Source organism: Mirounga leonina, unplaced genomic scaffold (assembly GCF_011800145.1).
Source record: "Mirounga leonina isolate KUSES-001 unplaced genomic scaffold, KU_Mleo_1.0 Mir_454, whole genome shotgun sequence".
NCBI lineage: Eukaryota > Metazoa > Chordata > Mammalia > Carnivora > Phocidae > Mirounga > Mirounga leonina.
In genome coordinates this window covers 10,396,567-10,412,179 of record NW_023270763.1, presented here as the reverse complement: position 1 = coordinate 10,412,179, position 15,613 = coordinate 10,396,567, and the positions used below count along the sequence as shown (strand labels likewise).

Below are 15,613 nucleotides of genomic sequence, written 5' to 3'. Positions count from 1 at the left end.
GGTGCTGGGCACAGCTTTACCATTCTCACGTTTGCAGTCACTATCAGAATTATTAACCAGCAATCACATTAATCACAACCTGGAATTTGCTGTCTCTCTTGAGAAATGAAGTCTTGAACAGAGACTTTTATCATAGTCACACTCATCCAGGTTAACCCAGTTCTACCTTCAGGAATATCACTCTTTCCATTACTTCCCTCAGCAAAATCTATGTCATCCCCAATCCTCCATTCGTCACCAATACTCTGTTTCTTTGCCTAACTCAAAAGTATGCTGAGGAGGTTGCTGTGTGGGTTCTGATGCTCACTGATCACACCATCTCCCCAGCAGGATTCCTGGCAGAGGAGAATTGGGTGTCCCTTGTATGGTGTTTCTCAACCATTTCGCATGCCACTACAAACAAACGACTTTACAATCTCTCCAGCATCCTGGCTGACCTCCGTCGGCTGCCCGCAGGTACCCTCTGCTGAACGGTCAGTATTTAGTACAGACATCTTGTATACCATTTTGCCGCAGTATTTGTAAGAACAACGAACCGTGTGAATTCAGAAACGCCCCCTAGTCCTTGGCAACAGAAGTCTGTGACGCTGTAGAAGATATGCAAGCTGTGGTCACTTTTTCTGCCACTAGGCACAGTAAACAAAAAGATGGCAAAGAAATAAAGGCAGACTTACAGCCCAGATGAAGAAAATAAGACCATTCATTCACACAACCGAGACTGAGACCTCCAGGTTCTATTGGGCTCTGAGGTCAGTGCAGCTGCTGGAATTGCAGTGTTTGTCATTAAGAGAACAGGGGCCTTATGAAGAAAGATTAAGGTCTGAATCTGTGTGGGTCTGCCACATGAGCCACATGTGGCAACCAAACACTTGAAATGTGCTTCACTGACGGGAGTCAGACTCGAAGTGTACAATATGCAACAGTTTTACCTCATCATGTATTTATTTTGATTACAGGTTGAAACACAGATTTGGCTACCAGAATATTAAAAATGACACATTTCTACCCAACACCACTGATCTAAATTCAAAGCCTGAGCTTTCCCAAAACTACCTGGGTGTGTACTGATACATGAAGGAGGGCCTGTATTGAGCGTCCACAAACGATTTTCGGGGGAAAGGGAGAAAAGATGAGCTCCATCACTTTAAAAGATTGTCAAATTCCTTAAAAACACTGATCTGAGTTTTAAAAAGGAATTCACAACCATCTTACCTGGTGTGTTCGTTCTTGGCTGAGTGACTTCAGTAGTACTGTGAGTCAGAAGCTCCGGTCTGTGAAAACACAGGTGAGGTGAGTAACAGAGCGTGCAGGAACGCCTGGGGCCTTCCTGCAGTTCACACAGTTGTGAACTGTCACTGAGTGCCACTATGGTTCATTCCAACCTCATTTCCAGTGGGGGGGGAAAAATCAGTTGGAGGACTCGATTATTTTGAAAATAGCAATTTTCACAGATTCCAGTTCGGACCTCTATGCCCTCAAAGGCATTTGAAGCTCAACCGTGCAAAATAGTCATTTCACCCGCAACAGTTCAACTGTTTCTAAAACCTCAGATGAGCTCCACCACAATACAGTCAGAAATATCTAGCTGCGTTGTCCTAAAAAGATCCCTCTCTCCCTTACACAATGAGACCCAGTGACCACACAAACACACAAGCCCCAGTGAATAAGCCAGAGCTACACATTCTACCCCTCCCGCACCCTTCTATATTAAAGCCAGACCTTCTGCACTTTCTCCCTGCCCCCAAATCACCACTATCCTTCAAACTCAAGCCAGAAGAATCCTTTTAAAATGCAAATCCAAATGATTATAATTTTTTTTAAAGTAAGCTCTACGCCCAACATGGGGCTTGAACTCGCAAACCCGAAATCAAGAGTTGCAAGCCATACCGACTGAGCCAGCCAGGCATCCCTCTAAACTCTTTTAAAAGGAACTGGCTTTAAAACCTTTTAATTACTCCACTGATAGTACAGGACCAAAGGCCTTCCTCCACATGCCCACATCTGCCTGGCTTCCCATACCCACGGGCATCACTCCTTCCACACGGAATGGTGCAGTTATGTGACCCCTTCCTCTACTTTTACTATTCCCTGTATTTGAAGGCCCTTTCCACTACTCTGTGCACAGCTGACCCATCTACCTGCCACCCTCACCTTCTTCCTCAAAGCACCCAGTAACACCTTATTGCATTTATCTCTACAATAAGTCTCCCAAGACAGGGTTCCTATTGGACCCAGTTCTGTCTATCTGGTACCTGATACTAAATAAATATTCGCTCAATAAACGAACCTAACTGTAATACAACTTAATTTTAAATATGGAGAGTAAGTCCAACGAAGAGGGGAACAAAAGACCCACTTGCATGAAATTAATCTCTATTAAGGAAAGCATTACATTTGTTTCTGGAGATTTTATCATCTTACCTTTTAATAACAAATTTAATTCGATTGCCCACTTGTATGATCTTCTCCAGCCTTGGGATGCCATACCACGAGGGACTTCTAAAAGGAATGTTTTCAGGTAGTCCTTCCACGTAGAGGTCATTAGGATGTGCCTCAAATTTCTGGTAAGGTACAGCCTTGGCCTCCGTGCTCCCCAAGGCTTCAGCTTTACAAAGGAAAAGCAATTCAGGAGATTAACCTTCTGATGAAATCACAGTTTAGTACAATCCAAATCCAAAACAAGGTAGTGGTCAACTTTTTGAAAAGCAAACTAAACTCTGGAAACACACACACTAACTATGGAAACAGGCTCAGTACAGCAAAGGCAAGTATGAATGGCCCATGATCAAGAGGTAACTTCCGGTGGAGGGAAGTTTTTGGATTCGAAGACCATCTTAATAGCGTGAAGATCCTAGAAGAGATTTTTCAGTATCTTTGGGAAGAAACAGAAGGATAAGAGAACTACCACAGCAAATAAAGAATGTAACTTAGATACTACTTTTTCAAATCCTCTGGAGGCCGACTTCTGCTGCGCGCCGAGTGTGATAATCCTATAGCTGTTACTGCAGGCTCTATTTTTTACTTATATTGCAACCATGAGATGCATGTTCTTTACCCCTCAGAACTACATGAGTGTGGCATTTTAAAAGGAAATAACTTCTGCAAAGAATGCATGGAATGGGAAATAAAAATAGCAAGCAGAGACTGGTTTAGATTAAAAGAAGCATAACAACCAGTGCTAATGCATGAATGTTGTTTAGACCAAGATTCAAAGCAAACCTTTCAAGGTACTTTTCAGATGAATGAGGAAACTCACAGACGGACTGGCCAAGAGTGGGTACAAAGGAATGGTTAATTGTATCAGGCGTGATGACCTGGTGCTCGTGTAAGAAAATGAAAGCACTATTCACAAAAGAGCAGTGAGCACAACAGAAATGAAGCTGTGCCTGTGACGTGCTTTATAATATTCCTACCAAGGGAAAAAAGAGGAAAAGATGAACAGTGTGGAAAAATCTTAATGATCACGGATTCTGAAAAATGGGTACATGGGAATGCACTGCACTGCTTTTCTAGTTCTGAATAGGTGGAGAATTAGAATTTCAAAGTGTAAACATGAAATTTCTAATCTCTGCTCTGAAACCACACTCAAACAGAGGTCTAATAAGATTCAAGGCCTTCCATCAAACTTCTTCCTAATTTCCTTAGCACCAAATCTGAAGGGCCCCAAGTACAGGATCTCTCTCTCTCTCTTAAAAGGTTTTACTTATTTGTCAGAGAGACAGAGAGACAGAGAGAGGGAACACAAGCAGGCGGAGTGGCAGGCAGAGGGAGAAGCAGGCTTCCCGCGGAGCAGGGAGCCCAATGCGGGGCTCGATCCCAGGACCCTGGATCATGACCTGAGCCGAAGGCAGACACGTAACTGACTGAGCCACCCAGGTGTCCCAGGATCTCTTTGCTATAAGAATGTGTATTTGAAAACCACACACAGGGGGCGCCTGAGTGGCTCAGTCGTTAAGTGTCTGCCTTCGGCTCAGGTCGTGATCCCAGAGTCCTGGGATCGAGCCCCCTGTCGGGCTCCCTGCTCAGCAGGAAGCCTGCTTCTCCCTCTCCCACTCCCCCTGCTTGTGTTCCCTCTCTCGCTGTGTGTCTCTCTGTCAAATAAATAAATCTTAAAAAAAGAAAGAAAGAAAGAAAGAAAGAAAGAAAGAAAGAAAGAAAGAAAGAAAGAAAGAAAGAAAGAAAGAAAACCACACATAGTGTAATAAAGATCATTACTGTCAAAAGAAACACTCCCTCAAGAAATGTGGTAGAGCCTTTCACACCACACCTGGGAGATACGATATGATACGTAATACAATAATTATTACTCAGGGAAATATAGCAAAAAAGAATAGTCATAATTCTACTGAAACTCCTATGAAATAAAAAAGAATCAACTGCTGGAGTAGAGAGAGGAAGAGCAGAAGTTACGGGAAAGGGGGAAGGCCAACTGCATTAGCTGGTCACCAGTGAGGCTTCCTCTAGAGAAAACAACAATCTGCCTGGCTCCCTATTCCCCTCATGTCCCCAGACGTAACACCTCTTGTGTACTATGTACCTTTCCCCCCGTGTCTGGGGGAGTCCCACTGTGCCTTCTGCTCTGCCACGTTCTCAGCACCTGGCGCCCGGGTGTCCACGGATGCCCAAGGCCTAAAACGGACTATTCTGCTGAAGCAGTGGAACCTTCTACATTTAGAATGTTTGACACTTACAGAAAACGTAAGCTTTCCCCTTCCCCTCTCAGGAACCTTAGAGAAAACAGCAACCCTCTCTACATTACCTACAGTCCTAGACTCACCTAAGGCCATGAGCAAAAACAAAGAACCAGACTTTTATTGTTTATAATGTAGCAACACGTAAGCTCTTACCTATTTTCTTAGCTCTGACACCAAGCCAGAATATTTCCCATTGGCTCCTTTTTGTGTGAGTGAGTATATGGGCTTGTCAACAGCCTCCTCTTCCCACAAGGCTGAAGTCAGCTTGCTTGGCAAGCATCAGTGGTGCTAACAGGTTTGGCCGACTGTTTTCCCAAGCTCAACTTCCAGAACCACACGTGAGGGCAAAGTTTAAACCTGTTCATGCAGATACTCCTGGACTCTAATGACACTACGGTGGCCTTCTTCACCTGATTCATGTTACTAAATGCCTTGGAAATAAAATGATCTTTAAAGTGGGGAAGATGCTTTAGTTTATTGCTCACTAGCTGACTTCCAACCAGACGTACTAAGAGGAGAGAACTTGTCACTAAGGTCCTGAATTCACATTGGGTAGTCAAGAAGGACAGGGATCAGGAGAAAAAACTTAAAATTCAGACTTCTCCCCAATGCCTTCAATTCCCAGGTCAAGAGTAGAGATAAACAACATCTAGTCAGTGACCTAAGTTCGCAGCTGCCACCTGAGAAATACCTAAGAGCTGGTTTATTACGTCTTTAACACCCACTGCCGTGCACCCCTCCAGGAAACTGCAGGGCAAGTAAGAATCATCACCCAGGAGACTTGGCTTTTTGTGGCAGAACTCAAATGGTTTCTCTCGCAGAACAGTGAGAACCGCTGCAGTCCTTGGGACTCTCCGTGCCAGCCCGCCACGCTGCCCTCCACCACAGCCTTCCCCGTGCAGGGCAGCTGGGGCGCTTCGGGACGTCCTCTGGTCTTCTCGGTGACATAATTTCACGAGGTCCAATGTACACTACCTGACTGAAAGGCTCAGTGATTTCTGGCGGCTTTAGCACACAGGTCCGTGACACTGGTCTCTTCAGGAAGTATTTGGTCTGTACCTACTCCAGCACTAAGCACGGTTCTGGCAGTAGACAAGACATGCAAGATCTTGGCTGTCATTATCTACAGTGTTGTAGTGGGAGGCAGAAGACCACCATTAGTGCTTCAAGGAACGAAAATGGGTATGAGACCGGATGTGCTTAATAGTGTGCGGTAGATGGGTACCCCAAGTGAAGACCAGGCCAATGCGGCCACATTTAAATTGAAATGTAAACGAAAAGGAGAGGCACAAAAACATCTGAGGTCCCGGCAAGGCAACACTCCCCAGGAGGGCATGACCTTCGAAACTTAAAGGACAAGTAGACCGTCACTGCAGCCAGAACGAAGTGAGCCAGTGGGACAGTCCAGGAGGTGCTATCAGAAGAAAGGCAGGGTGGCTATGACCGGGGACTGTGGGGTTAATTCCAAGAACAAAGGGAGGCCATGGAACAGAAAACAGAAAGGGGACATGCCTCCGTTGTATGTTTTTAATGAGATTGAAACCTAGCTGCTTTGTGGCACTGGCTCTGTGCTGGGAGAGACGGGAGCAGAGGAAAGGGTAGGGATTGGGGCTGAGCTCAAAGTCCAGTCAGCGGGAGGCCTTGTGAGAATCAAGAAATGCAGGGTGACTCCCAGGGCTTTGGCTGGGACAATGGGGGAGAGGGTGGTGCCCCCCAGAAGGTCGGGGAAAGGAACATGGTGCAGAGGGGGACAAAGATCCTAATTCGGACATGTGAAGTCTGCAGAGGTATCAAGCAGGTGGGGGGAAAAAATAAAGTTCTGATGTCAAATGGGAGTTTCCACGGCTCGAAACTTAAATGTAAAAGCCATCAGGAAACAGAGATTCCGATATGTTCACAACGGGAGATGGGAGGGACTGGCTGACCAGAGAGCACAGCAGGGGAGGAGCCAAAGGACTCAGGACCAAGCTGTCAGGCAGCACTCCAAGCTGGACAGACTGAACTAAAGGGAGGTGCCATCAAGAACGAAAACGACAACCAGGGACACGGGAAGAAACCAACAGTCACCCAGGTTCGTAACTGTCCATATAAATGGTTTAAAACAGTGAAAGCAAGAAAAAGAAGAAACACAGCCCTGTTGAAGGCAAGACAAACCAGGGGAGAGCGGCCCAGGGTAACAAAAGATGCCGCGGTGACAAACCAAATGCAAGTACGGTCAAGTGTTCAGGGATGGGAGCCGGCAAGGCCAGGGAGTAAGAGGAGAACAGTGTGGGGCACACCACGTTTTTGGATAACCAGCACTCAGGGACAGACTGTGACCCAGGCCTGCTCCTACAGAGAGGCACGCCAAGTGCTGCAGAAGGGGCCAAAGACAAAGGACTCCTGGACTGCGAGGGGCCCGACGCTGTACCAGCGACACTGGGTCAGAGTTACTCAGGAAGAGAACTCGCGCTTCTGCTGCAGAGCTCTCTCCCCTCTGGTATGGGCCTAAAACTCTTCAGGATTAACATATGTATATTCACCAATGAAAGAAAACTGGAGGTGACACACTGGTCAGAAGGGCTGAAATGAACAAGTCAGGAAACAAGAAATGTTGGCGAGGATGCAGAGAAAGGGGAACCCTCCTACACTGTTGGTGGGAATGCAAGCTGGTGCAGCCAACTCTGGAAAACAGTATGGAGGTTCCTCAAGCCTAGAGCTCCCGGATGACCCAGCAATTTCACTACTAGGGATTTACCCCAAAGATACAAATGTAGTGATCCAAAGGGGCACCTGCACCCCAATGTTCATAGCAGCAATGTCCACAAGAGCCAAACTGTGGAAAGAGCCAAGACGTCCATCAACAGATGAATGGATAAAGAAGATGTGGTATACACACACACACGCGCGCGCGCGCACACACACACAATGGAATATTACTCAGCCATCAAAAAAATTGAAATCTTGCCATTTGAAACTGACGTGGATGGAACTAGAGGGTATTACGCTGAATGAAATAAATCAATCAGAGAAAGACAATTGTATGATCTCACTCACATGTGGAATTTAAGAAACAAAACAGGATCATAGGGGACAGGAGGAAAAAATTAAACAAAACAGAATCAGAGAGGGAAACAAACCATAAAGACTCTTAATCATAGGAAATAAACAAGAGCATTGCTGGAGTGGAGGGGGTGTGGAGTGGAGGGGATGGGGGGATAGGGTAACTGGTGATGGGCATTAAGGAGGGCACATGATATAATGAGCACTGGGTGTTATATGCAACTGATGAATCACTGAACTCTTCTTAATTATATGTTTTTTAAAAAGGGGAAAAAAGAAAACAAGGTGAATCATTTCACTGTATTTACTTTCTTAAAGCAAAATTTGGGGAACTTATTCTGTAATATACTTTAGTCGTGGGGGATATCACACTTACCAAATTTTTTGCAGAAAAGCTGATCTACCATCTTTCGCAATTTAGTGATTCTGGCATACCACTCTTCCTTCACTGTTAAGAATAACAAACATATAACGTCCTCAAACTAGTGGCATTACTAAACTAGGTCAATTAAGTAATGAATTTTTTTAAAGTTTATGTATTTAAGTAATCTCTACACCCAACATGGGGCTTGAACACACGACCCTGAGAGGTCAGGAGTCGCACCCTCCACCACCTGAGCTAGCCAGGCGCTCCTGTTCTAAGATTATTTCTAAGATTTCAGAATGTGTTTCTTAAAAACATTGCTGACACCGAATAAAAAGAACAAATGAAACAATGACAAAATGGAAATTAATAACTCAGTAATTTCACAGGTACTCTCAAGTGTCATGATCATAGCTCGGAAACAGCAGAGTGCAGTTCACTGAACAGTAGCCTGCAGGTGAGCTCCATGATGGTAAATTTAGGGATAGGATAATGCTGGCGAGCCTTCATCACACCAACTCAAAGTGACAAGATTTCCATTTTCTAACCCCACCCCCAGCCCTCTAGAGCTGAGCCAAGTGAAGTAAGAGAACAAGTCACAATTGTATTTCCCTGAAACACGTCTCACAAACAAGTGATGATACCCACAGCTCTGTGCTCTAAGAAGTAAGCCCTTTTATGTCCTGTGGATAATGACGAGGGATGGGGGTGCCTGGGTGGCTCAGATGGTTAAGCGTCTGCCTTCGGCTCAGGTCATGATCCCGGGGTCCTGGATCGAGTCCCGCATCGGGCTCCCTGCTAGGTGGGGAGCCTGCTTCTCCCTCTGCCTCTGCCTCTCTCTCTCTCTTTCTGACTCTCATGAATAAATAAATAAAACATTTTATAAAAAAAAAAATGACGAGGGATGATTCAGTTGACTAATGCAGATGTGGGTTAACACACTGATTCACCGTGCCAGGTAACAGACTTTGTGTCTCAGAAGTAGAACGAGCTTAGTTCTCTCAGTCTTCCCAGCAATGTGATGTTTGCACTTATTTATAATGGATTATTAGGAAGAACATGGGTTTCCTCTTCCAGAGAGCAGAGAATATTATTTCGATATTGTGTATTTCTTGTATATAATGTTCTGATTTGACACATTTTTTTAAAGTAACCTCTATGGCCACAAGGGACTCCAACTAACGACCCTAAGATCAAGAGTTGCGTGCTCTACCAACTGAACCAGCCAAGGACCCCACTATGACACACAGTTTGAAACAAGACTGGAGACCTACCTCCTGAAGCTGGTTTATCAAGCTGTAAGTCTTCACGTGTTGAATTCAGAAGTTCATGTCTGCAAGGTGAGAAAAAGTACTAAGTATTTACCAGGTAACAGTTAGCAAAAGTAGCAACTACTAGTACTTATTAGATACTCTGTCGTGAAGACTAGTTTTAAAAAGAAGAGACAATCTGAACTCTTGAGCACAATTAAATCCTCATTTCTGGAGATTTCCAGAGAATAATAAAACCAAATGGTAATTGCAAATTGTTTCATAAGGTGCATCTTGGAATATGTATCCTTCACGGAAAGAGTTCACTTTGCAACCCAAAGATACCTTATAAAAGTGTAACACCAGAAGAAGAGAGCCACAAAACTTTTTAATGAGATCTTTTAATTTTACATTATACTCAAGAGTACCTCACTTCAACACAATTATAAACTGGTTATAAAAATCCTAAATATATTTCAACACTAACACATCTGTAAGATAGATTACATGTTTTTTATTTTGTAATATAAAACTGCCCAGAAAATACAATTTCTAGATAACAGAATTTTCACAATCTAACTTATATAGCCCATCATTCCTTTTTGATGTAATGACCTAAAGTCAGCGGTTGCTGGTAGGGGTGGGGATTGGGTCAGAGACAAGAATGACCCATTTCAGAAATGTTGGAAGCTAGCACAGGATTGAATCAATGGTTATATATAATATTTAAATATTAGTGAGTGAGAAATAAGACATTGGCTAAACTCTATAGAATTACCCTTCTAAAACAAAATACATAACAAAATACATACATCAAGACGAACCACCTTAACCATTAGAGAAAGGCTTTAGAAGTCCCCCTCAAGGGGCGCCTGGGTGGCTTAGTTAAGTGTCTGCCTTCGGCTCAGGTCATGATCCTAGGTCATGATCAGCAGGGAGCCTGCTTCTCCCTCTCCCTCGCTCTCTCTCTCAAATAAATAATGTAAAAAAAAAAGTCCCTCTCGATGTAGAAGAGGGCTTACCATAACTATAACTAAGTATACTGAAAGGACTTGAAACAGGATGTGCATGGCACAAAGTATCCCATGATATGCCTGCATTAACATTTAAACATCCAAACACAGTTTTATACACTTGAAGGTTAGCAAATACTAGCAACACTATATATCTGTATATAATAAACTCAGTATAAATTCTATATATTAAAACTCTATATAACAAACCTATAAAATTCTATTTATTTTGCTATTTAAAATGAATTTAAAACCTCTAATATTAAAAGCATAAAATGACAGTGCAAAAGAGTTTTCTTAAACTTATTAATGTATCATTAATACATCAAGCAGTGTATGCTTACTGATGGTTCTTGGCTAGTGTCAGGGTTTTAGAACAAGCCCATTGGTTGACAATTCAATTTCATGAGTCCACTAGATCTCAAAACTAAAAATTTATCTGCAACAAGTTTCTCTCTGTGGAGGACAGCTCACTTATTATCTTGAGGTACCTATCTTAGGTCTTTTTCATGCTTAATTAAATCTTAAAAGCTGTCATCCCCTTACTGAATACCAATACAGATGCAAGCATGCTTGGCTGTAATCTCTGATCAAAGTAGTTAAATTCCCATTTTTTCAGCACAGTACCAGAGTGTTCCCAAAGTAATGAAGTTGAATACTTCTGCAAATGATAAATACTATTATTCCACTACGGGTTTTTTTTAAGGTTTATTTTATTTGAGAGCAAGCAAGGGAGTGCAGGGACAGGGGGCAGAGGGAGGTGGAGAAAGAGAATCTTAAGCAGACTCTATGCAGAGCCCAAGGCGTGGCTTGATTTCAGGACCCTGAGATCACGATCTGAGCCGAAACCAAGAGTCAGAAACTTAACCGACTCTGCCACCCAGGAGTCCCTATTCCACTGCTTTTATTTACTTTACTGTTTTCAGTTCAAGAGATGTCAGAAAAAAAGTTTAAAAATCAGTTACAATATGAACACAGTTCAAAAAGCCTCATTCCCAATAGAAGGACTTAAAATGAAAGCCATGTCTTCAGACTTAGCAGAAAATTGGAGAAAGACAATGACAGCTATACGTCAATCACATATGGGCAAATATTCATATTCTAGAAGCCAAGTCTGGGCATGACCAAGAAAATCCTGTCCACAGCGACACATTAAGGAGAAAGGAGTAGAGTATCAATGTATCAGTATAATATTTTAGAAAAGCAATACAGTACCAATCAATATCAATAAATAGTGTCTTGTTTTAAGCGTTATTTATTTATTTAAAGCCATGTCTTTCAGCAGAAGCAAACCCATCGCCACTCCCTGCGGCCCGAGTACCACTTGGTCGAAACCCATAATGGTTTATCTTTCTCGTGCCTGTACCTGGTTGAGGAATAAGCACTTGACAGAATTCTAACCAGAGAAGGGTAAGGCCCCTTCCAAGAGAAACAAAGGTAGCTGCTGTCTCTCCTCTACACCTTGCCTGGCTGTGAAGCCTGGAATTACTGCATCCAGCACACTACTGGTCTAAGGAAACAGCACAAGGAAGGAAGAATCTGGAGAAGAATAAAAGCAGAGTTCCATGTCCCAGTTTTAATCATCCTACCTCTGACCTCCTTGTAAGGTAAGCATTTTACTGTATGAAGTTGACTGACAAGGATTTTTTTCCCTTACTGCTGGAGATCCTAACTGCTACCCCACCCTTTCTATGTCAGGAAGTCTCTATTTGGGATGCCTGGGTGGCTCAGGCAGTTAAGGGTCCGACTCTTGGTTTCGGCTCAGGTCATGATCTCAGGGTTGTGAGATGAGCCCCATGTCCGGCTCCATGCTCAGTGCAGAGTCTGCCTGAGAGTCTCTCTCTCTCTCTCTCTCTCAATCTCTCTAAAATAAATAAATAACTCTTAAAACAAGACACTGTTTGTTGATATTGACCGGCATTGTATTGCTTTCTTAAAATATTAAAAATTTTTAATTCTGATTAAATGAATACTGATACTCCTTTCTTTAGCAGACTTAGAAGAAAATTCGAGAAAGACAATGACAGCTATATGTCAATCACATATGGGCAAATATTCATGCTCTAGAAGCCAGATCTGGGCATGAACAAGAAAAACGTGTCCACAGCGACACATTAAAATGCGGTAAATAAAATAATATATAACTCAAATTTAATTAAAATACAGCCCTAGAGGTTAATGAACATTTGACAACAGTATAAAAAGATGCACTAAACGAGAACAAAGACAAGAGTCCAAAGAGCGTCTTACTTCTTAATCACAAAACGAATCCTTTCCTTTGCCAGTAATATCCTCTCAAGGCGAGGAATTCCATAAGTAGATGGCCTTCTAAAAGGAATTCCTTCCGGAAGTCCTTCTACATAAAGATCTTCAACGTGTGACTGGAAAAGAGGGTATGGGATCGTCACAGGGCCTTTGGCTTTTATAGCTTGAGCTTTAAGGATAAAAAGAGAGAGGAAAAATCATTAATTGGCAGGGATTAACCACACAGTTTGTACGACAGAGTAATTGAATAGGTACTGCTCTGTAACTTTTGTAACTTTATCTTTGCTTCTGTTTACTTTAACTGAACCACAAAAAAAGTAATACAGAGGAACTAAAAGGAAAAGAACAACAACGATGCCGGTACTCTAACCAAATCTGCAATCAAATAATGTATTATTTTGGGGGAACGCAGATGTAGCTAGACGATCTACTGAAATCTAAAGAACGTACGATCCAGAAAAACATACCGGTTCACACCAGTTAATACATATAGTATTTACAGGAAATAGTATTTTTCAACGATAAACATTAGTGTAAAAAGGATTTTTTTAATGAAATAACAGAAGCAGAAAATTTTTCTGAATTGTAAATATTCTGCTACAATTTCTTTGTCCAAAGGTAAAATAATGCAGCAGCTGCAAAAGGTCAAAAGCATGGGGAGTCTCAAGATTCAAATATAATGAGAAGACCTTAGTGATCAAACAAACTAAAGGGTCAGATTCTCTAAACAACAGGGTACATCTGAACATCACTGGGTATTACATGTAATGTTTGCAGGTGTGATAATGGAGATTAAGACGTGGGGCTCAAACCCACGACCCCGAGCCGAGATCAAGAGTCGCCTGCTCTACTGACTGGGGCCACCAGGTGCCCCTCAACTCCCCATTTTGAAATGTAGACTTCTTAGAGCTGAAATGACAGGATGTCTGGGACACTACTACAGTTTTAAAATAGGCTTGCATCAAAAAGAGATGGGACAGACGAGAGAGGGCAAGAAGGAAAATATTGTAATGTTAAAGGCTGTTGAATGTGGGTGATGGATACTTAGAGGGTCTCTGTATCATTTACTTTTGTTCGGAAATTTTCATAATAAAAAGGTTTTAAAAAGCATCGGTTAAGCTCATAATAGAGGCACATTTATAGACTATCAAAAATTCCACCGTTAAACGTTCTGATGCTGAGTCAATCGACGACAAATGTTCTAGACTGCAGACACCTATGGCTTTTCTTCCAAAAACTTCTACTTCACGGGCACGGCACCGCTACGGAAGCAGCTTTCTAGTGCGTATGCTGCAAGAACAGCAGATGAGCTACTGACCTGGCCAGAAAGGCCCCGTAAGCCCCACAGGGAAAGGGACCCCCGTGGCTTCCCCTTACTCCCAACTCCTCCCACAGGAATCCCCCTTCATCAGAACAGCCGCCCTTTTTCACTAGTATTTTAAGTCTGTTGGCTCAACATTAATACGTGTACTGAAGTTTCAAGTGGACCACAGTACACACTAATACTGACATTTAACATCCGTTGTTGACATAGTGCATCTGAAAATCCTATTCACATAACAAAGAAAACATCTTCCTCTAAGGCTATCACCATTGTTTCCACTTGTAAAATGTGAATATTGTTCTTAAAATCTCACAATAGGAGGAAAACATTATTTTTTCTTTTTTTTTTTTTAAAGATTTTATTTATTTATTTGACAGAGAGATACAGAGCAAGAGAGGGAACACAAGCAGGGGGAGTGGGAGAGGGAGAAGCAGGCTCCCCGCTGAGCCGGGAGCCCGATGTGGGACTCGATCCCAGGACCCTGAGATCACGACCCGAGCCGAAGGCAGACGCTTAACGACTGAGCCACCCAGGCGCCCCAACGTTATTTTCTTATATGCAAAATAATGAAATAAATCACCATCACAACAAAAACAAAAACATAATTTTTGTTTCCCTTTATGAGAAGCACTGAGATTTTCTAACAGTAAATTATTTTTACTCGAATCTGTACTACAGTAAGTATATAGTAACAGAAGTATATACAAAAAGTACTTACTATGTACTTACGCACCAGCTATTACAGACACTATGCTGTCTATCTTATCAAATCTTCCTAACACATCCTCAGAGAGGATGAAGAGAAAGGGCTGAGCATTCTGTCCCCAGGGCCTGTAACCTTACCAGCACGGAACAATGCTGAATGTAACAAATTCTGGGAGTTTCTGCTTTGAGTGGACCAATTAAGATCACAGGGAAAACGCTATGGCTCCTGGAGAGGGAGGGCTACTAGGAGAGCCTTAAAGAGAAGTTACTGAATTTACTCTCATTCCGAATCTTCACGGACGGGTGAGCGGTCATCCATGAAAAATGGTACAGGAACTATCATTTCAAGTTTAGTAAACTAAATAATGCCAGTGTAGTCTATCATTTAAAAACTTCACCCAGAGAAACTCAGTGATGTGGGAGAGCACTCCAAAAAGAGGATTTTCAAGTGAAAATTCAGTATAATCAGCCCATTTTCTAGACTCTTAGTCCACTGCAAAGTTAAGAATCCTCCAAATAAAAACACAGTTCAATGAAGGTTGCTATTTTTAGATGATATATATTTTAGGTAATATATACCAACCGGGGGTAAGATGGTGCTTGTTTTTTTGATCACTACCTAAAGGCAGATGTAAGACAGAATAATAAAAGAAAAGGAGAAGACAATTTGAGACCTAACTTAACCAATTACATATCAATTGTCGAGAAAATAAGGACACAAGATGAATACTGGACTTAACACAGCAGATGAAGAAAGACTATTATGAAGAAGCTCATCTTCAATTCGATCTCCAAGATCCTGGACTCTGCAACAAATATGTAAATAAACCCCCAAAGGAGCATGTTGAAGGGTTAAAAGAAATGCTAATTGGTAATCACAGAAAGAAAACTTTCCCAAAACTTCATAGTAATCTAGGAGACAAGGTTTCTAATATTTGAACAGACACTCTCCACAA

The 15,613-nt window shown here is 42.4% G+C and overlaps 1 protein-coding gene across 9 annotated transcripts in view; it reads right to left on the bottom strand.

Moving 5' to 3' along the window:
• Positions 1-15,613, bottom strand: part of GTF2I (general transcription factor IIi) — a 108,399-nt gene that overhangs the window by 22,186 nt on the left and 70,600 nt on the right. For all 9 annotated transcript variants that reach the window (XM_034988688.1, XM_034988690.1, XM_034988693.1 and 6 more), the window contains 5 exons: positions 12,614-12,797; positions 9,375-9,433; positions 8,113-8,184; positions 2,422-2,605; positions 1,213-1,271 (listed from right to left, as the gene is read on the bottom strand). In XM_034988688.1, the coding sequence (XP_034844579.1) occupies positions 1,213-1,271; positions 2,422-2,605; positions 8,113-8,184; positions 9,375-9,433; positions 12,614-12,797 (558 nt within the window). The remainder of the gene's footprint in view (positions 1-1,212; positions 1,272-2,421; positions 2,606-8,112; positions 8,185-9,374; positions 9,434-12,613; positions 12,798-15,613) is intronic.